The 20,742-nt window shown below is 36.6% G+C and overlaps 1 protein-coding gene across 2 annotated transcripts; it reads right to left on the bottom strand.

The window, feature by feature from the left end:
• Positions 1-445: 445 nt before the first annotated feature.
• plekho2 (pleckstrin homology domain containing, family O member 2) lies at positions 446-17,981 on the bottom strand. 2 transcript variants are annotated; one of them, XM_067445157.1, is made up of 7 exons: positions 17,708-17,981; positions 11,188-11,337; positions 8,092-8,214; positions 4,288-4,392; positions 3,993-4,091; positions 1,703-3,291; positions 446-491 (listed from the first exon to the last, which is right to left on the bottom strand). In XM_067445157.1, exons 1-6 carry the CDS (start codon positions 17,714-17,716, stop codon positions 1,705-1,707), a joined length of 2,073 nt encoding a protein of 690 aa, XP_067301258.1. In that variant the 5' UTR covers positions 17,717-17,981; the 3' UTR covers positions 446-491; positions 1,703-1,704. The 2 variants fall into 2 exon arrangements, with proteins under 2 accessions (XP_067301258.1, XP_067301257.1); XM_067445156.1 differs by lacking the exon at positions 446-491 and having other exon boundaries at positions 1,019-3,291; positions 17,708-17,980.
• Positions 17,982-20,742: the final 2,761 nt, after the last annotated feature.

Below are 20,742 nucleotides of genomic sequence, written 5' to 3'. Positions count from 1 at the left end.
CATTGTAATAATATAATAGTAATAATGAATAATATTTTTAAACAATATTACTGTTTTCACTCTATTTTGATCAAAGAAATGCAGTCTTGGTGTACCAATACCAAACTTTAGAATGTTACTGTATTGGTGAACATTTTTTTATAGTAATGTAATATTCTTTAGATTAGGTAGTCCTTAGATCATGGTAAAATGGTTATTCTTTAACAATGCCGTGATTATTTACTTTTACTACGATGCATTTAAAATATCACTGAATCAGTCAGAACTGAATATTCTTCATGTTAACACAAAACTGTAAACTCTGGCCTGCACTTTCCACAACAGACATGGACCAGGACCTTTTCATATGCTATATATTTTGTTTTATACTGTGATTAACTATTATTTATTATAAAGGTATTTTATGATTAACAAGGTTAAAAGGTGCTGTATTTTTTCTCTCTTTCTGAAATGGGTCTCTCAAGAAACACACTTGTCTCTTTGTCTTGGCTCTGTAAACAGCAAAAAAATAAATAAAATATTTGTCAGGGGAGCAGCCAATAAGAGAAATAGCCAGACAAAAAAAATCTCCCTGTGCACATTCGGGTTGGCTGAGAAGGCTTTAAAGGGCGGAGTTTTGGAGAGAGGCCGTGTTGTTAAAGGGACGGGTGGTCGAATTCATTTTAGTTAGCAAAATGGCTGCAATAGCTTATAGTAAGTGGGAAATTAGGGCTTGTGAACAGTACATACAAGTACAACTTTAAAAAGCACTTCAGTATCTCTCCTTATTGATTTACATATATTTTTTAACTAACTTGGGACCAGATTTACTAACAGCTTGCGCCAATGTAAACTCTCTTTTGCCATTAAAAAACTACTGTCAGGATTTACTAAAGACACGCAGTGATAAATTAGTGCTGAAAAGGCACAGACAGAGTTATTTTTGCGGCTGATCTTATTCTATTTGCATTTGTATGCATATCCAGATGTTAATTTGCACATAGATTGCATTAGCCATTATGGAAATGATACAGCTACGTCAATAGATCATGCGGCGAACTTTCCACTCCCATCTGCGCTTTTTTGGAATAACGCTCGCTCTCACACTATTTTCCCCCTTTTAGTAAATCTGGTCCTTAATGCCTGTCACTACACGCATAATTTTAAACTCCTTTTTAACACAGGAGTTACAGTGCAAAGTTCCAAATACAACATAAACCTTTCAACAAACATGTTAGCGTAAAAAGCTAGCTTCCTAATAATGGTTATGTGCACGTCATTTATGGGGGTTTGTCATCTGACACAGAAGTCACACATTTTGTGTACAACAAATCTTCAAATCTACAGAGCAAAGTCCAAAATCATTAGGAATTTATAGAATAAAAAAAAGTGAGACTGAAGCAAGCTAAAAACAAACTTGACATTACAGCAGGTGAGCTAACTGACTGTTTCTCCATCAAATAAAATGTACAAATTTAGCTCAGAATTTTTACTTATTTTGGAGAGAAAATTGTTTGTCAGCTTAGCAACAATACACAGGCCTGCAGTATCATCATCTAGTGGCTTTGTAGCTACATTAACAAAACTGTAAGGCATCTTAGCCATGCAAGGTTTAAATAGTAGCATGGCGATTTGAAAATGGGCGGGGGAATAATTACATTTGATCATTTGAATACATTTTCAGCATAGATCATCCCTATAGGTTCTTTCCACCAACACTTACCATTACCAACTTAATCTGTTGATTTTGTTACGATCTTTAAGACTTCTGGCTTCCCGTAAGAACTCATCAGCTTGCCTGAGCTTCTCCATTGCAGCAGTGAGCAAGATCTCTGGTCTCGCTTCCACCTTCATTTCTGCCTCTCCACTCTGTCCAGTTGCGATAGAATTCAGCAGCTCTCCTGTAGCTTCTATCTCTAGAGACACTTTACTTTGCAAGTCCTTCATGTCACTTTGATGCCGTTTAATTTGTTCCTCTTTTCCCTTGCTTTCCACCTTCTCTGCGTTCTCCACAAGGAGGTCTCCTAAGGATGCGGAGCGAGCCTTGGAAGAATGCTTGAGAGGCACAGTGGGGTAGATGGACTTGTTGGCACAATGGCTTGGGGTTGGATTTGCTTTGAGAGCTGAGGTCTCTGGGGTGGTGGACGGGGTTTTTAACGATGGCTCCTTCAAACTCTCGGCTTTGCTGTCGGATGGTTCTAGATCATCCTCGCTGATCTCTAAATCTAGTACCTGGGAGCTTCCTTTGAGCTTTGCAGAGGATGGCGTAACTTGGTCACCAGACTCAGACTCTTCCCCTGAGTGTTGACCACTGTCTAAAGACTTCTCTTCCAAATCTTCGATTGACACATCACCAACAGGCTCAGTTTTGGGTTCTGTAATCATCAATTTGATGTCATGCTCCAAGACCTTTTCCGAAGATAAAATGGCAGTGTCCGTAAGGACTAATGGGTCTTCCTTTTTGCCAGGTGTCTTCAACGGCTTCTTTTTGGGTGGAGCAGGGGGACCAGGACTCTTTTTTACAGATTCAGGGGTCGAAAGTGGAGTAAGACTAAGTTGGTGAGGTTCTACTGAGGTTGCCACTTCTCCAGTGGTATCTGAGGCTTTCTTTGATTTTTTCACTTCTTGTTCAACACTAGGGTCTTTTGATGGCGAATCCCACATCACTACTTGGGGTTTCAATACCTTTTTGGATACAGCAAAGGTTTCTACCTCCTCTGACTCGTTCTGGCCTTCCTTCTCATTTGAAGCTCCATCCACTTTGGTACCTTCACCATTAACCTCCTCATTTTTCTCTTGAGGATTTTTTCCTTCTGTTGTGACTGTGGCTGGTGTTACCGGTTGGTTGGGTTTTAAAATTTTGGATGGAGGAGTAGGGGGTTGGACACTCTTGGTGGAAGGGGTTTGTTCAGAAGAGTCATCTGCTTTAACCTCCCCTTTACTGTCTGAGATATTCTCCTCAACAGCAGCTCCATCAACAGATATGCAAGGCTTCAATTCTTTTGATGGAGGCATTGGTGGCGTAAGAATCGTCTTTTGTGGTGCAGCTTCCTCATTTTCGGGCTCATCCTCTTTATGGATTTCACTGGGTTTGCCGTCTTTTGATGGTGGCATGGGAGGTTTTATAACTTTCTTCTGGGGTGTGGATTCTTCACTGATGTCCTCCTCTGCAATACTGTTCATTGTCACAGTTGGCTTAGAAGTTTCAGTTTGTTTATCCCCTTCTGTATTCAAGCAATGAGTTCCATTCTGCATGGCAACGTCACCATCAAGGTCCAGTCTCAAAATTCCATCACTTGAGACATTTGCAGCCTGTAAGAACAGACAGAATAGTATATTTATATTTATTATGGTTCTCAGGGATAAACATACACTACCATTCAAAATTTTGGGATCAGTATGTTTAAAAATAAAATAAATGAACACTTATTTGGCAAGGATGCATTAAGGTGAATAAAAAAATTACAGTAAAGACATTTATAATGCATTCATATAGATTAAGATTTCAAGTAAATGCTATTCTTTTGAACTTTCTAGTCACCACAGAATCAGTTTCCAAAAAAAAAAAAAAATGAAACAGCAACTGATTTCAACATTGAAAATAACGAGTAATAATGAGTAATAATGTGAAAATTCAGCTTTGAATCTCAGGGGAAAATGCATTTTAATATATAACACAATAGAAAATAATATATTTGAAAAATACAGTTATAATATTTCTAATATATGTTCATTGTTCAAATAAATGTAGCCTTGGTGAAAATAAGAGATTTCTTCAAACACATTAAACAAATTTCAATATCGCATATTTAATTGTGCATGCTCATTTCATTTATTACCTTATATTGCATTATGATGTTGTGATGCCCAAATTAACTTAAAATGCATTTATTAATTTATCAAAAGCATTTATTTTAATTATCAGTATTTTTAAAAATAGTCAAATTATGCAAATTATGTAAATATTTATGCATCCCTAATTATTCTCCAACAGGGAAACAATTATATCATACCTCCTTCATGTGTATCCTTGTTGGTGGTCTTCTTCCACGGTTCCCCTTAGGTCGGGTCCGTGTAACATGTTCTAATGAGCAGCTTTCATCAACTTTTACCTGAGATATAAAACATAAAAAATAAGTAGCTAGCTTGATATAAGTAATTGTAATTATGGCCATTCATGCAACACAATGTAAGGATTAGTACATTTCTGTTTTTTGTTTTTGTTTTTTTGGCATGGTATAGTTTTATTCATACAGAAATGTCTTCAAATATCACAGTAAAATTCAACGGCTGAACAATGAACAGTACCTCATCAAAAATTTTGTTCTTTGCCTTATTGATCCCTTCACTGAGTGCCTTGATCCAGGCTTCTTTCTCCTCAGGAGTTTGTGCCTGAAGTTTGACATCTTGGACCTAAAATGAACAACAAATTTACATTAAAGGGGTGGTAAAACACAATTTCACTTTTGTAACTTTAGCTAGTTTAAAAGTTTAAAGCAAAGTGAGATATTTGCTTTTACAAATATATATTTCTAAGGACTACAGCAAACGGCCGGTAGGGACTACAGACTTTCCTCTAGGGTTGCTGACATCACCAGCCCCAATATTTACATAATATGTCTCCTCCGAGAATATTAAATTATGGGGGCGAGGCCATTTTTTTTATTGCTGTGGAGAAGAATTAGTAGGCTGGAGTATTGTTGCCACAATGGTGATGAAACGCTGTTATTTTCATCCCGATTGCAGGGGGCTGCACTTTTTTCAGCCTTCATAGGGACAGGGGAGTTAGGAATCAATGGTTAAAATTTAAAACTCGGTCCTTCATAATTATTACCCAAATCTCGCTCTTTGTGCTGCATATAAATCTTCAATGCAAATTCAATCAGGACAAAATTCAATGCAGGATTTGCACAATGACTTGTTCTGAAAAATGGAGCAGTTCCAACTTTAAAAACAGACCACAACCCTGTAAGTATGATTTATTTTTCGTCTTTGTTTTCCTGTAATAGTTTGTATTGTTAAGTGTACGTTGTAGCAAGGAAGTAAACAAATGACAACGCTGTTTGGCTCTGCAAACCAGTTTTTTAAATCCATACTTGCAGTTTTTTAATCCATACCATACTTAAAGCTCATTCATACTTAAGGTTGTCCGCCATTCAGTAGCGATCACTAGATCCGCAGTCTTTACAGACTACCGGTAAAGGTAAGGGTTTTCCGAAAAACGTGCACTAGGCGGTTAGCAAATCGCAACACACTGGGCCAGCTAACCAATCTGAGCCCATTGCGTATTTTTGAGGGGACTGGCTTCATAGAACCAGGAAACCATCAGACCGTTTTTACAAGGAGGAACAGAGTAGTGTACAATAAAGGTAAATTATATGAAAAATAATGCAAATTTTAAAAAACAAAGCATGAACACGTTACAGTGCACCACACAAACACAATCAAGCCTTCGAAAGAATGTGTTTTACCACCACTTTAAGTCATAAAAAGTAGTATATGCACGCACATGAATGGAACATTGAAAAGCTTCATTTGCACATGGTATTCCTATTTTACTTTCTAAAATACCCCTAGCTGGATTCAATGTCTACCCGCAGATCACATTTTAACAAATACATTCAGTACTTTATAAAGGTTTTTATCAAATATTCAGTTTCTGTTTCAAAATGAACATCCCTAAATACTGGAAAAATGAAACAGGAAAATACAAAGTGATTTGTCCGTAGGATGTTTGTTTTAACGTCTCATTGTTGAGCTGTGTTAGCTTTATATGAAGTGTGTATAGCATCCTGTATTTTGCCAGGCTCAGCATGAGCCTCCGAAGTGCACTTCACCCTTAAGAAAAAATACAAATGAAAAGTTTTATGTTCTTAGAGTAGGGTGTGCCTAAAATATTCATAAAAAAGTGTAACAGGAGGGTTTGGAATCTCTCAAATCTTTAAACTCTTTTCAAGAACTACAGTATGTGAGGTTTAATTATAAAATAAAACACTAGGCTGTGGTGTCTGACTCATTCAGCTGGCTGGTCACAGTATTCAGGAGAGGAAAAAGTGACATGCTGGTCTGGCTGTTCTTTAAACACACGCGCACACACACACACACATTTTCTCTTCTAGAGAAGTCTCTTGACATCTGCTGAGCTCTTTGCAGTTCGCCAACGCTTCACTCTCATCATCTGTTAGTAATAAAGCATATTTCGCCTGTTAGGTATCTTCCGCATTTCTGAAGTCCTCTCCGCACCTCCAAGGCTCCCTGGATTCAGTGCACACGGATTGACGTATAGTAAACACTGACTATACAGAATATGCTAAAGAATTATACCAATATTTACAAAACAGATTCAATCTTTTTGTAACAGATATGAGCTCATAGACCAGTAGGACACATAATGTGTGTCCAAACGTTATGACATATCATGTGCCTTTCACTCCCTTTAGGATGAAGTCATCATTTACCATAATGTGCCAGGAAACAACAGTCTGACACACAGAAACACAATCCAGCAGTCTATAAAGCATAAAGGGAAATCTAATCTAATCTAATTAAAAACAATCCTATTTTTCTGTCAAAACAAAAAGTCTCTGAATGCTTAAGCATTTTTTAAAACATTAAATGCCCTTAAAATTATATCTGGGTAAATTACGTGACATTCTTTTTCACGCGTCTATTAATTGATTAAAAAAATAGATTAATAATGCAAATCATACAATTTCAGAATTAAAATGCATTTCTGTGGGACTTAACTTTAAATTATAAATTGGTAAAATCATCTGGAATACATTGTAAAATAATTATTTACATTATTTACTATATTTACAATTATGTACATATTTAGAAAAGTTTTACTAAACAAAGCAGAATAAAATATAAATACAGTATTAAGTCAAAACTTTAAATGTAAAAATAGAAACATTCTCAACTAACTGAAAAATAAATAAATACATTAATTAATTAATAATACAAGTACTAAAATGATTGAAACAAATAAAAAATAAAGATAAACACAATTTTTTTTTTAAAATAACAAAAAGCACAAAATTACTAAAATTAAAAATATGTAAATAAATGCTAATTCCAAATATTAATAAATACTTTAAAATGATATGAATAATATCAATGTTATTTAAAGTGTAAGAAAAATTACATTACATATTTCATTTGCCATTTTGAGATATTAAATCATAACTTTTTTGAAAATGGTTAAAGTAAAGTTTCAAAACCTAACATGAACACGGAGATTACTTTTCAACAAACTTTATTATAGCACACATTTAAAGATTGAGATTTCATCAAATCCATCTCACATCTCATCTGTATACAGCCTATGAAGGAAAATCCACTTTTCACTAGAAAGTGAAAAAAGATGGTTTGCGGCTGTTTTGATATACCACAAGTATTTGCAAGGTTATACAGGAAATCTTACCTCTGCCTTTTGAATACATAAAAACTTTGACAGGAAATGATGCTCTGTTAAAGGACTAGCTTTTCACAAGATGACTGGGTAACTTTCTTTAAACCGGAGTTAAAAAGACTTTAAACAAAGAGTTAGAAATTTGTGGAAACTTGAGCCATGAAACTTTTGTGGTGCTAATCGTAAAGTACAGTGCCAAAAAACATACTGTACAAATTGCTAACCCACCCAAGGTAAAATCTGAAGCATGGAACAAGATAACCCTGGGTGAAGTCCTGTACCACAGGATGTTTATCATTTTTTATCTTACATTTTATAAAAGTGTTGCAATATTTGACACCAAGCACAGGGACAAGCTCCGCTCAGCTATTTTGAACATTTCACATATAATTTCCGCCGTTATTTACAGTAACTTTGAAACCAGTGAAGTGACACTCAAGCATGAGGCATGAGTAACTGGCTCATCAGTGGTCATGTGTCCGTTCAGATATGTGTCTGTTACATTAGACTCAGTACAATGACCTATTGTGCCTCTAGTGCATGCCATATTGAACTACTGACGTCACGACTGCAAGCCAGCCATCGACGACTGTGTATTGCATTGTCATCCTAATGTGAGCAAGTCTTTATATCACATACAAAAGGAATGGTAGACTGATGTATTTGACATGGTACTGTGCTGAAATGTTAATTATTACCTTGTTACCGCTCTTGGGGCTTCGTATTAGTACCAGTCTGTGTTTCTTCTTGAAAGGACTCTTTAACTCGTGACAAGTTACGTAGTTGTCCAAGTCCAGTTTCTCCAAGCATGTGGTTAATTCCTGCACGAGAGGAAAAGTGTTTTTATTTGCAGGGTCGGATTTATGCATTGGCATTCTTGGACATCCAGGGGGTCCAATTACAATGAGGAGGATTTAAAAAATAATTATTTTTTTGTTCATAAATCATTACTATTGGTCACCCTTTACATCTGTGTGACTAAACCTCGTAACTCTATTGGGTCCTCAAACTGTCGGTCACCTGTATTGTGAATGAAATGCTGCACACAATTTGGACCGTCTCTGCTCGTTTGCAATGCAAGAACTGGTTCTTTGAATAAGTTGAATAAGAATTTTCTTTACTGAAAAAAACTCTCTATATATATAATGGCTAATGTTTTATATCTTTGAGAAGTTGAGTCATAGCCAATAAAGTCTTAAATAGCCTGTGTGAACCACTCTTTATTAACATGAGATTCTGGCCAGACAGAAGAAGAAAAACACTTAGCACCCACATAGCTACAGTCAACTTTATAATCTGTAAGTTGATGAAACAATGGAATGACTGCCTCCAATGCAAAAAAAACTTAATTTAAGTTTGATTTTGGGAAAATGTTAATGCTATACGACCCCCTTTCGCCTTCAGAACTGCCTTAAAGGGATACTTCATTGCCTTTTCATATTAAACTATGTTATTCCCTTAACTAAAACGAGTTGATACATACCTCTCTCGTCTCAGTGCGTGCACTTAATCTCTCTGACGCGTGGTGACGATCTGATAGCATTTAGCTTAGCTCCCTAAGCCCAGTTCATTCACTATGGAACCAAACAGAGATCAAGTTAGAAGTACCAAACACCTCCACGTTTCCCCTATTTAAATACAGTTACACGAGAAGTTGAACGATCAAGTATGGTGACAAAATAAAACGTGGCGCGTTTCTAATCGGATTAAAAAGGAGAACTATAATGTATGGCGGAATAGCACTTCTGAGAGTACTTCGGCTCGGCGCAGTAAAAAGTCCCGGCCGAAACATCTTCCCTCACATCTCCCTATTGACAGAAATGAGAGAGTGAGGGGGAGGTGTGAGGGAAGATGTTTCGGCCAGGACTTTTTACTGCACCGAGCCGAAGTACTCTCAGAAGTGCTAATCCACCATACATTATAGTTCTCCTTTTTAATCCGATTAGAGAAGTACCACGTTTTATTTTGTCACCATACTTGATCGTTCAACTACTCGTGTAACTGTATTTAAATAGGGAAAAGATGGAGGTGTTTGGTACTTCTAACTTGATCTCTCTTTGGTTCCATAGTGAATGAACTGGGCTTAGTGGGCTAAGCTAAATGCTATCAGAATGTCACCGTGCTTAAGAGTGATTAAGAGCACGCACTGAGATGAGAGAGGTATGTAACAACTCGTCTTAGTTAAGGGAATAACATAGTTTAATATAAAAAAGCGGTGAAGTAACCCTTTAATTGTACGTGGCATTGATTCAACAAGGTGCCGAAAGCATTCTTTAGAAAATGTTGGCCCATATTGATTGGATAGCATCTTTCAGTTGATGGAGATTTGTGGGATGCACATCCAGGGCACGATGCTCCCGTTCCACCACATCCCAAAGATGCTCTATTGGGTTGAGATCTGGTGAATGTGGGGGCCATTTTAGTACAGTCAACTCATTTTCATGTTCAAGAAACCAATTTGAAATTATTTGTGACATGGTGCATTATCCTGCTTGAAGTAGCCATCAGAGGATGGCTCAATCACCACCAATGTGCAGTGAAGGCAGCCATATTGCACCAGAACGCCCACCACACACTGTTTGGTGGAGAGATTTACTGACCCTCATGGCGCTTCAAACCTGTATGACTGACTTTCTTCCAGAGAAAAACTGTTAGCAATTTTTACACTGCATAAAGACTAAAAATAATCATGACTCTATTTTGTGTGTGTGTGAGAGAGTTAGAAACAGATCCAAAAATCTGACCACTGTGGTCATCATTTGCTTTCACTGCATGAAAAAAAGAAGCCTAGGCAATCTGCTAAAAATAACTTGAGTGTTATACATATGAAGGAGAGTCACTCGATTTAAAAAGATGGTGGTGGGTAAATGACAGACTTTTCATGTTTTTGTCACCCCTGCATTACTTTTACATCACCTTTAACTAAAAATGAAACAATTAAAAAAAAAAAAATTCATTTAAAAAAGAGCTAATATAGTTACAAATATTTATAATAATGAAATGAAAATAACTGTGTTGCCTTGACAACTAAATTAAGTTTTAGCACTAAAATGACTAAAAAAAAATAAAAATAAATTTAACATAATTAGTTATAAATAGTCATAAATAAAATTCCTTATTGATAAAAGGTGAAGAGTATTAAAAATGGTTTGTCCCGCAAGAATAATGCGCTATAAAATTCAGTCTAAGAGAAAGAAAAAAAAGACATTTAAGTGATTCAATTAGTAATTTTGCTTTTTTTAAGGGGTGTTATTGATTCATTCTTCATGTGAAGGTAGATGTCTTAGTACACAGTTGTGGTTGATCTTTTTTCTGTGAAACTATTTCTTTCACCAAAATCAACTCAAAAACTTGGCAGAGAAAATAAATCTATTTAAATGACTTGATAAAGCATAGATGGCTAATTATGAATCTAAATTCGTCCTGCTTTGCATTTGGAATGGAAATCAGTAATGACCCATACCAAAACAAAAACTAGCTTTCTAGAAAATGAGAGCATATTATTCTTATGGGGACAAAATCAATTTCCATTTCCCATTTCCGGTGACACAGGAGGCTATTGTTAGCCAGTGTTGTGTTTAATGATAACCAACACCCAAAAAGCTACAAATAAAAAAAGTTTTAGCAAAAGAAATGGAAACTTTACAATCCAATCCTTTCTGAAAGAAGTCCCGGGCTTTTTTCTTGTGCAGTGTCACATTTTACTCTGAAATACATCACATTATGGAAGTACAACAGGGTTGTTTTTATGTTGACGTCATAGTCTAGATTTCAACATGATTTAGCAGACTTACCTCATTCTCATAGACCTCAATGACTGTTCGGTCCAGCTGAATGTACCGGTCCTTATAGCTGCTCAAAAACTTCCCTGAAGACTTCTTCAACCAACCGGCCTTTCCAGTGCTCCTCACCTCTTTGGGCTTGGCTGGCTCCTCTTTCACACCCTGTTTTCAAAAGGAAAGAGGAATCAGCATTACTTAGTGAACCAACATTTCAGTTTGACTTGGCGTGCACTGAGATCTGAGTCCAGTGAGAGCATTCCTGAAATGGGAGGACAAAGTATGTAGCAGCTTGATTATCATTTTTGGCCGGTCTGGGTTTCATGTGACCTTCAACACCTTTTCAGACTTAATAAAAGATGACGCCTTATTTCCACATCTGCTGTTTTTCATTTTTTCACAGCCTTCTTGTTACTTCAGAGGATCTTATCTGATTATATAATTCAGCATTAGGGGTGTAACAATGCGATAGATACATGAATCTTATGTCTAACGATATGATGCATCGATTTAAATATTTAAATTAAAAAAATTTTTTTTGGATGTTCCAATCAGGTGTCCCAATATCATTATCTAAAAACTATTAAAAAAATGTGTTAATTGAAATACATCTGGGAGAAAATATTAGATTAAAAACTAAATGAAGACTCATTGATCTTAATGGCTTCAAACAGTTCATGAGTAGTAGAAAAATGTCTCCCAGTTCGTTTGATTTCAATGTGAGACCAAATATTCACTATAGGGTTCAATTCTGGACCAGGCCAATGAGCCTGGTGATCTTTTTCTCAAGCCAGTTCTTGTTTGTCCTTACAATTTGGACAGGAGCGTTGTCTTGTTGACAAGACAACATCCTTTAGAATAGACAACTTTTCATTTGTGGGAAGCAAGCCATTCTTAGTTTACAGTGTTGAGTAGTGAGTTACATGTAACTAGATTATATAGTTTAAATGTAACTGTAATCAGTTAAAGTTACTGTGAAAATATGAGTAATAATTTTCTGTAAAAAGCTATATATGTTGAATAATATTCATTTGTTGTTTGCCTGTTTTTGATGTGCATAATGCCTCCTGCCATTTAAAGGCCGTTTAGTGAAGTGATGCTAATCTGATGCTTTTGATTGGTTCTTGTTTGAATTTCCAATGCACTATCTCTGCCAATTACATTAATCCACATTGCCGCTAAAAAAAGCTTTCGTCTACAACCTGTCTGAGAGTTGCCACAATGGCGAGAGATAGAAATGTGCTCCAGGGCTGATAAATAGATAAGTAATCAAATGTAATCAGTTACATTACTTTAATAAAGTCATTGATATTAGCTACTTTACTTATTACATTTTAAATAGGGTAACTTGTAATCTGTAACCTATTACATTTCCAAAGTAACCTTCCCAACACTGTTAGTTTATCAAGCAAAATCTTGTTGATTATAAGAGCAAAAAGATACAGGCAAATATAGTTGTACGCCTTTTGAATAGTTTTGCATATATTTTTAAATTAAGAAGTCAAATACACCATACTGCAGCTGTATTTGGAATTCCCATGAATTTTCATTGTGAGGAAATTCCTCAGGATGTTTCTTTTGAGCTGTTTTTCCACTTTCACTGGGCCTTTGGAAAGAGCAGCGTGTGCTATAGAAGGTACAGGTGGAGAATAATAGGAGCAGCACAGTGCCATGGGAGAGGGGGACGACTTTCTCACACTGCCCTGTCCCGGAAACCAACAGGGTCAACAGGTCACTCATGCCCTCACAGTGTCTGTGCTGAGGGAGGAGGATGGAGTGTGAGGGCGCCTCTTTGTTTCTCTCATTCTGTTTGTGTGTAAATTGGAGCAGAGCGCACGGTACATCCCATCACAACCCGCTCGCTGGAGAGAGAGAGAGTCTTTGGGTGGGACGGAAAAATCTATATTGTGAAAAAGAGTGGAGCCAATTTGGACCTACAAAGCGGAGGGTATTTGAAAACAGAGCGAGACAGAGCATACAGTGTTTTAAAGTGCACAATAAAGCACAAAATAAGCCAAGACGTTCGTTAACCACACTTCAGTCAAACAGGAACTCGCAGTACTAGATGAGATAATTTAAGAACACGAGAAGTTTCATTAGTGGTGTCTGCTGAGGCTAGCATCAGTATTGCTCATACGGGGGTTTGTTCAGATCATTAACACCCAGTTTATTTTGCAGTGTAACTTTTCCCACACATTTGTGCCAATGTGAAACATGATAAAACGGGGGCTGACAAAATTAGCCAGCCCTATCAAGGAAACAGAATATCATAGAGCCTTAGGTTTGGGCTCTTCTGACTTCTAAAAATTCGAAACACTAATCAATATGCAAATATACAGAAAACTAGACAGAAAATATGAAGAGGCATTTTATTGTGTTTGTCATGCAATGTAAAAAAATGAAATTATCAATAAGTCAACATATGGCAACATTTATTTTTACTAAAAAATATAAGCAAATTCAACTTTTTTGTTTTATAAGTTGTACAAGATTAAACTTGACTTTTAAAGTCCGTTTTAATTTAAGTTGAAATTACTTGCACAGTCAATTTGATTATTTGAATTAAAGAAGCAACAGAACTTAAGTGGAAATTTTGAGTTGAATTTTTTCACGGGTTGTTATTGTTTGCTGTTTTGAACTTGGTCATTTGTTGTGCGTTTTTCATACTCTGCTAATCTTGAACATTTCTGGCCTCCCCGATTTATATAATATAAGTAATTAATAATTAAATACTTTTATAAAGCTTCTTTAAAGGTGGATTCTCAAGGCAGTTTGCAAGTCATGATGACAAAAAAAAACAACACGCAGTATATAGTATAAAAATATAAAAGTAAAGTTATTATTATTATTTAAAAGTAGCACTTTAAAAGTAGAACACATAAGACAAATACATAAAAGCAATACATACGTGATTTTCAGATACTTTCAAAATGTCCCTAAAAGAAAAAGCTTTAAAACTGGTTTCAATTGTAGAATATGAACAATTGAAGTAGAAGTTGAATAGAAGTTCCATGCAAAAATTCATAAACTACTGCTTTGGATGATTGTATGGTGCAGCACACCTTAGCAATCATGTGTTTCATATACATACAAAAGGCCATGCATGCACAGAGCTCCATCTGGGTCAAATATCAGAGCCTTATGCTGTGCGCTGACCTGGCCAGTGTCAACTCACCGCGCGTCTAAATATGAATCATCTGTGCGGTTCTTCTCAACAAGACCTCATTGCAATCGAGACTAGAGCAACTGAAATTTTGGCGAGCATATGTCTTTCCATGGACCAGTAATAGTTGTCTAAGGACAAATGAAAATCTGTCCACACAAACAACTGTTGCAGTATCGTTGTAGCATATTTGATAAATCTCCATCAGGGAAGTGTAAAACACGAATGTCAATTAGAGAAGTATAAAAGAGGAAATAGTAACCAACGTTACAGATTTTACAGGAATAAAGTATTCTCGCTAAACTAGTTCTTACCAATAGCTTAACAAAAGGGTACAGCAGGGACAACTGTCCGTGTGAAACCAGGTCAATCCTAACTAAGAAGGAATCAATTGAAATGAGCAATTGCTTTTGCATCTTACTCCTTTTTAAGGGTGCATGGTGTGGCGTAGCGGCTCAAACTCAGGTCCAGAATGTAAAAGGCTGAAGGTTTGAGCCCTGCAAGGAAATAGCCAAGTCCTTGAGCAAGATACCAAACCGCTCTCACCTTCAGACAGTTCATTCACTGAACATCTGATGCATTTTGCACACCAACATTTAAAGGGTTTTGTTTGAAATGCATAGTAATAATATGTATATATGCAAATAAACTAGATACATGCATTAGCAGAATTGAGTATTCAAACATTATTATGGCTGAAAAAATACCATACATATAACCACAAGTTTGGAGTTGGTGACATGTTTTAATGTTTTTGAAAGAAGCCTCTTCTTATGCTCACCAAGGCTTAATTTATTTAATCAAAAATACATAAAATATAGAAATATTGTGAAATATTATTACAATTTAAAATAACTGTTTTTATACAAATATATTTAAAAATGCAATTTATTTCTATGATTTAAAGCTGAATTTCCAGTATCATTACTTATCATCTATCATATTTACCAGCCCCTAAATAGCACATAAAAATAAAACTGGTTTTGCAGCTGTGGTTGGTCCCTCTGTATAATGGTATATTGGTGGTTCAACAAGCTGCAAAGTGATGCAGACCTTATGCTGATAGTGAAAATCTAAATGGCTAATAATAATAATATGCAAGAGCTCTTTTACTGTTGCTGCTTTAAATGTATGACAAGCTGAAAAAGAAGAGGGCAGACTCATTAAGAGCTTCATTAAGAGGAAAACACTGGGTGATCTTCATAGAAAGAAAACAGTAAACAGTGAAAAGTATTTCTGAAGTATAAACCACAGATGAAGTCGCACAACAACCAAAATGTACTGTGACCACAACAGCTGGTCTTTATCTTAACATCACATTACGTTGGGAATGTTTTTCCATACTGTCATTATGTTCAGATAAATATGGCATCAACTTGGCTGTGATTTACACAAATGCCATTCAGGCTGCCGTGAAGACACAAATGGATTCCTTGACACAAACATCTGTCACTATTCATCTTGATTCACATTTCAACTTAGGACACATCTGCTCTAATAAATGATGACCAAGATGGCATACTGATGTCAAAGTAACGCTGTCTCATCTTATCAAAGCCAAATAAGGATGCAAGCTATGTCTGTGTACAATGCATATTAACAATGTGGGTTCAGCTTTGTCCTCCAGCACCACTGACCATCATGTTCCTCATTTCAGAAAACATTTCCTGAAACTACTGCTTCACATATAAGGATCTTTTGGCAGAAATCTACATTTTTGTTTCATTTATATTTAGTTTGAAACAAAATATAGACAGACAGACAGACAGACAGACAGACAGACAATAGATAGATAGATAGATAGATAGATAGATAGATAGATAGATAGATAGATAGATAGATAGATAGATAGATAGATAGATAGATGGATGGATGGATGGATGGATGGATGGATGGATGGATGGATGGATGGATGGATGGATGGATGGATGGATGAATGGATGGATAGATAGATAGATAGATAGATAGATAGTAGGGCTGTGTAATATATCGAAATAATCGAAATATTGCAAATTTAAATATCGCAATATGCATATCGCAATGGCTCGCAATATCTGAATGATTTTAATAGGCTACTTCAACATTGTGAAAAGTGTACATTTTAGGTCACACATTGGGCAGAGAATAGACCGGGTATATTACTGGTTACTTATGTGACTTGCTTGACGTTAAAAAGAGCTATTAAACACAATAATCTGCGAAAAACAAAACTTGCAGTCCCGTGCTGTTTGACACACGCACCAAAACGTGAACAATGTGTGACACAAATGTTGGCTAAAACACAGCTGGTCACTTTCAGAAGTTGTAACGATGCTTTCTTTTCCCAGAAAGAATGTGAAACACAAATGGATTCATTCTCAGTTTTTAAATATTTTTTTAAAATATAATTGAAATAGATTTTACACACTAATTGCAATATCGTATCGCATTTCGAATATTGCATTATTTAACAAGATATCGCATATTGCAGATAGATAGATAGACAGACAGACAGACAGACAGACAGACAGACAGACAGACAGACAGATAGATAGATAGATAGATAGATAGATAGATAGATAGATAGATAGATAGATAGATAGATAGATAGATAGATAGATAGATAGATAGATAGATAGACAAATGATATATAAATACACAGGCACATAGACAGACAATATAGATAGATAGATAGATAGATAGATAGATAGATAGATAGATAGATAGATAGATAGATAGATAGATAGATAGATAGATAGATAGATAGATAGATAGATAGATAGATAGATAGATAGATAGATAGATAGATAGATAGATGATAGATAGAATTGACATGTTTTTGTTATCTGTCTGTCTGTCTATCTATATGTCTGTCTGTCTGTCTGTCTGTCTGTCTGTCTGTCTGTCTGTCTCTATCTATCTATCTATCTATCTATCTATCTATCTATCTATCTATCTATCTATCTATCTATCTATCTATCTATCTATCAGCTTTGACTTAAGAGGGGCGTTGGATGCTGCTAAAGTACTTCACTTCCTGGTACCGATCTAAAGCTACATCACCTCGATCTGATGAACAGAATATTAATACTTCTTAACTGACACTGATTCTGTTAGATAATTATACAATTAGTTTTTCTCCACTGCACAAAGACGCTTCAAATAAACAAGTGATGCAACCCTCCATTTTAACACTTAGTTTCCGAGAGAGAATAACAGTATCAGCCCTATAAGTCCAAGTGAGTTTTAGCCTACTTCACGTCGCTAATAATGAGTGTTAAAAAGTTGAGACAAAGATTGTTTATTTTAAATAAAGTTTGTCATGTATTTTTAAGTTTCAATTGTAAAACACCATATGCACATCGAAAAAAGAAAGCTATATGAAATACTCACATCTTCCATGATATAAAAACAAAGATCCTGTTATGCGCAAAAGAAAACGCTCGACGCAGGACTTTATCTCGGGTTAAAACTGTTGATCTCTCTTCGTCTCAACTTTCTCACATCCAACATGACGATGAAAAACAAGGAACTGTGTATGAGGGTGAAATGTAACGGGACTCAGCTGCTCTTTTCCTCTTTCGACTTCAGCAGTTACAAGTTTGAGGCATGAAAAAAAAAGTTTGGTTTCCGGTAAGTCCCCAAAAGCCTCTGCCGCTGCCAAGAGACACCACGGCCGCGTCTCACAACACAGCGAGCTGCTTATCTAGATAGCCTTGGAACGCCAAGAATTCGATCTCTGGGCTCTTGCTCTCTTACAAAAATGTTTTGACAGACGTAGTGTGCGAAGTATAAAACGATATTTTTTGAGGTGGACAAACTTTTAAAGTTGTATTGAACTATTTCGATTCATCTCGCGCACCAATTGGCGCCACAAACAATTTTAAAGATGTTTTAAACACAACACTAAATTATTTTTTGAGCTATTCGTAATATTTAAAATTAACAATGTGATAAATAATGACAGCATTATGTTTTGTCAGTTTAATGTATACATTAGATCAGTGTAGTTCACTCCTGAAATGAAAGGCACAATATGTAAGATTTTTGTCAGGGGGGTCAGAAAACAAATGGATTCCCATAGATTTCATCAAAATATCTAGTGTTCTGAAGATGAACAAGTGTAGCCTGACAAGCCAGACCCACATCAAGATGTTTGGTCTGGGAACTCACCATTGGCAGGGCTCAATCCGAGGGGCGGGATAAACGGTTGTCTTTTAAACTCCCTCTGCATGCAATTGGACAGCGCTACAATCAACCAGAGCAACGTAAAGCGGAGCTAGCTGACTAAACATTCGCTGTATCCAGTCGACAAAACTCCGAACACATCTTCCCTTGTTAAGAATGACTTCAGTGCCGTTCTTTGTTCTTTTCTCAGAGAAAAGCTTAACTCCAAGTCTTCCAGAATCGCGGTCAACGCTGATTCAAAAGACCGCCGTTCCCAAGCTTGTTTACTAGTAGCACGCAAGCGCAACTCTGCCGTCATTATGTTAAGCCCCGCCCACCGCCTCTATACACGATGTGATTGACCTGACCAGAGTTTGGTTTTTACAGCTCAGAAGTTTACTGAGTGTTGCTAGATGATACTCGCGGCAGATCAGATTAGACCTGTGCTGTCGCTAGGGTGTGTCTAGATTTCTAGGCTAGAACCAGGGTCCTACAGGTTTGGAACGACATAAGGACGATTAATTAATGACCAAAGTTTTGGTTGAACTTATGCCGAGTTCACACTACCCGATTTTAGCCCCGATGTTGACTCGGCGACAGGTTTTGCGAAATCGCAGACAAATGCCCGAAATCATAGGCAAATAGGTGCTGGTGCATGTGAGTGACAATCACGGAGTATTATTTATCAAAGACGTGGCCAAAGAGAATCGCAGATGAGTCGCCGACACCCATGAGATATTTGGCATGCATGCTATCTGGACCTGTTGGCAATTCATAATCCTGCTGTGTGAAATGTGTTTGGACTGAAAATTACATCGTTGACGATCTAGAGCCAATGAGTGGGCAAGAAACAGGGCAGCGGGAAGTCCAGGGAGGAGTTTAAAGGGGTGGTTCTGTGGGTTTTTTTCTTGGTTGTGTTTACGGGGCACAGTATAACATGTCTTAATACTTATTTTTTATTTATTTATAATATTTTACCTTCATTCCACACCGCTGTCTCTTTACCTCACTGTAAAAAATGATATGTTCAATAAGTTATGACAACATATGTTTTTACATTGTTTTGACTCATCAAAATAAGTTAAGCAATGTTAAACTTGTTTTTATTAGTTATACAAGATGGAACTCATTTTTAAAGTCAGTTTAACATAATTTAAGTTGAAATAACTTTCAAAAGTTCAAAATTTGCCTTTTTTTTACAGTGCTGTCTCCGCTGTCCTTTGAACGGCTCGTTTGCTTCCTGCTTCTATGAAGCCCTTCCCCCTCCAAAAAACATAATGGTCTTAGATTGGTTAGATGGCCAAATGTAGTTTCCTGTATTTTTATTGGCTGAAGTGCCAAGCACAGGTTGCCTGGAAACTCCACGCCCCTTACCATTACGGGATCTGCGGTGACTAGCAAGGGTTTATGATGTCACCAACCCAGGAAGAAGCTCGCTGTAGTCCAAACCGGCCATTTTTGTAGGCAATAAACTGCCATAACTTTAAAAGACAATATCTCAGTTTGTATTGAACTTTCAGCGCTGTAACTTTGCAGACACTGTTTATGCTCGAGCAGTAACATTACACACTAACTAAAGTTAAAAAAGTGAAATTGCATGCAACCACCCCTTTAATAGATATATTTACAATTCTATCAAACAGGAACAATGCACAAACATTTGCTTGATCATCCGCAACAGCTGCACAGAACACAATCCTTGCTCCCCGCATCTCCCCGTCCATTTCCTCCTCCATAATCTTTTTTCTTTTTCTCGTTTTCGCAGCAAATCAGCACACAGACAATTTGGATCCCAAAGTTTCTGCAGTTTTTCATTTTTAATAACAATTCCAGTATGACGCACACATGATCTTGCGTTGTTTACTTGTCGCTTCTCGCTTGTGTTTGGTTCTGAAACATAGTTTGCGCACCAGGGAGAGAGTTGTCGTTGATTCTTCCTATTGTAAAGTAATGCAGTGTGAAACCTCATTTCGCTGAGCCATCATGCAGTGTGAACACAGCAGTGACTGAATGCCGCCCCAAATAGTTATGCAGCATGAAAAGAGCAGTGACCCGAAAAGTCTAAACTTAGCATAACCCTTTTAAGGTGCACTCACTGTCTTTGAGCTGCATCTAGTGGTGAGGAAGCAAATTGCAACCACTCAACGCTCACCCTCCCTTTTGGAAGCACAGAGAAGCTACGGTGGCCGACACAGGACAAAGATGTTGTCGTTCACTGTAGGGGATTGTAGTGTATGTAGAAAAAAATGGCTCATTCTAAG

The sequence above is a fragment of the Pseudorasbora parva genome, chromosome 1 (assembly GCF_024679245.1).
Source record: "Pseudorasbora parva isolate DD20220531a chromosome 1, ASM2467924v1, whole genome shotgun sequence".
In the NCBI taxonomy this organism is placed as follows: domain Eukaryota; kingdom Metazoa; phylum Chordata; class Actinopteri; order Cypriniformes; family Gobionidae; genus Pseudorasbora; species Pseudorasbora parva.
Note: the sequence above shows the minus strand (reverse complement) of the source record. Positions and strands in the feature narration are given on the sequence as shown.

What these genes read in the sequence shown, in the direction of transcription:
- plekho2 (XM_067445157.1), bottom strand. An exon ending in TTGAGGTCTATGAGAATGAG is followed by an intron (nt 8,215 to 11,187) that starts GTAAGTCTGCTA and finishes CCTCTCGTGCAG; the next exon opens with GAATTAACCACATGCTTGGA. An exon ending in AGAACAAAATTTTTGATGAG is followed by an intron (nt 4,092 to 4,287) that starts GTACTGTTCATT and finishes TTTATATCTCAG; the next exon opens with GTAAAAGTTGATGAAAGCTG.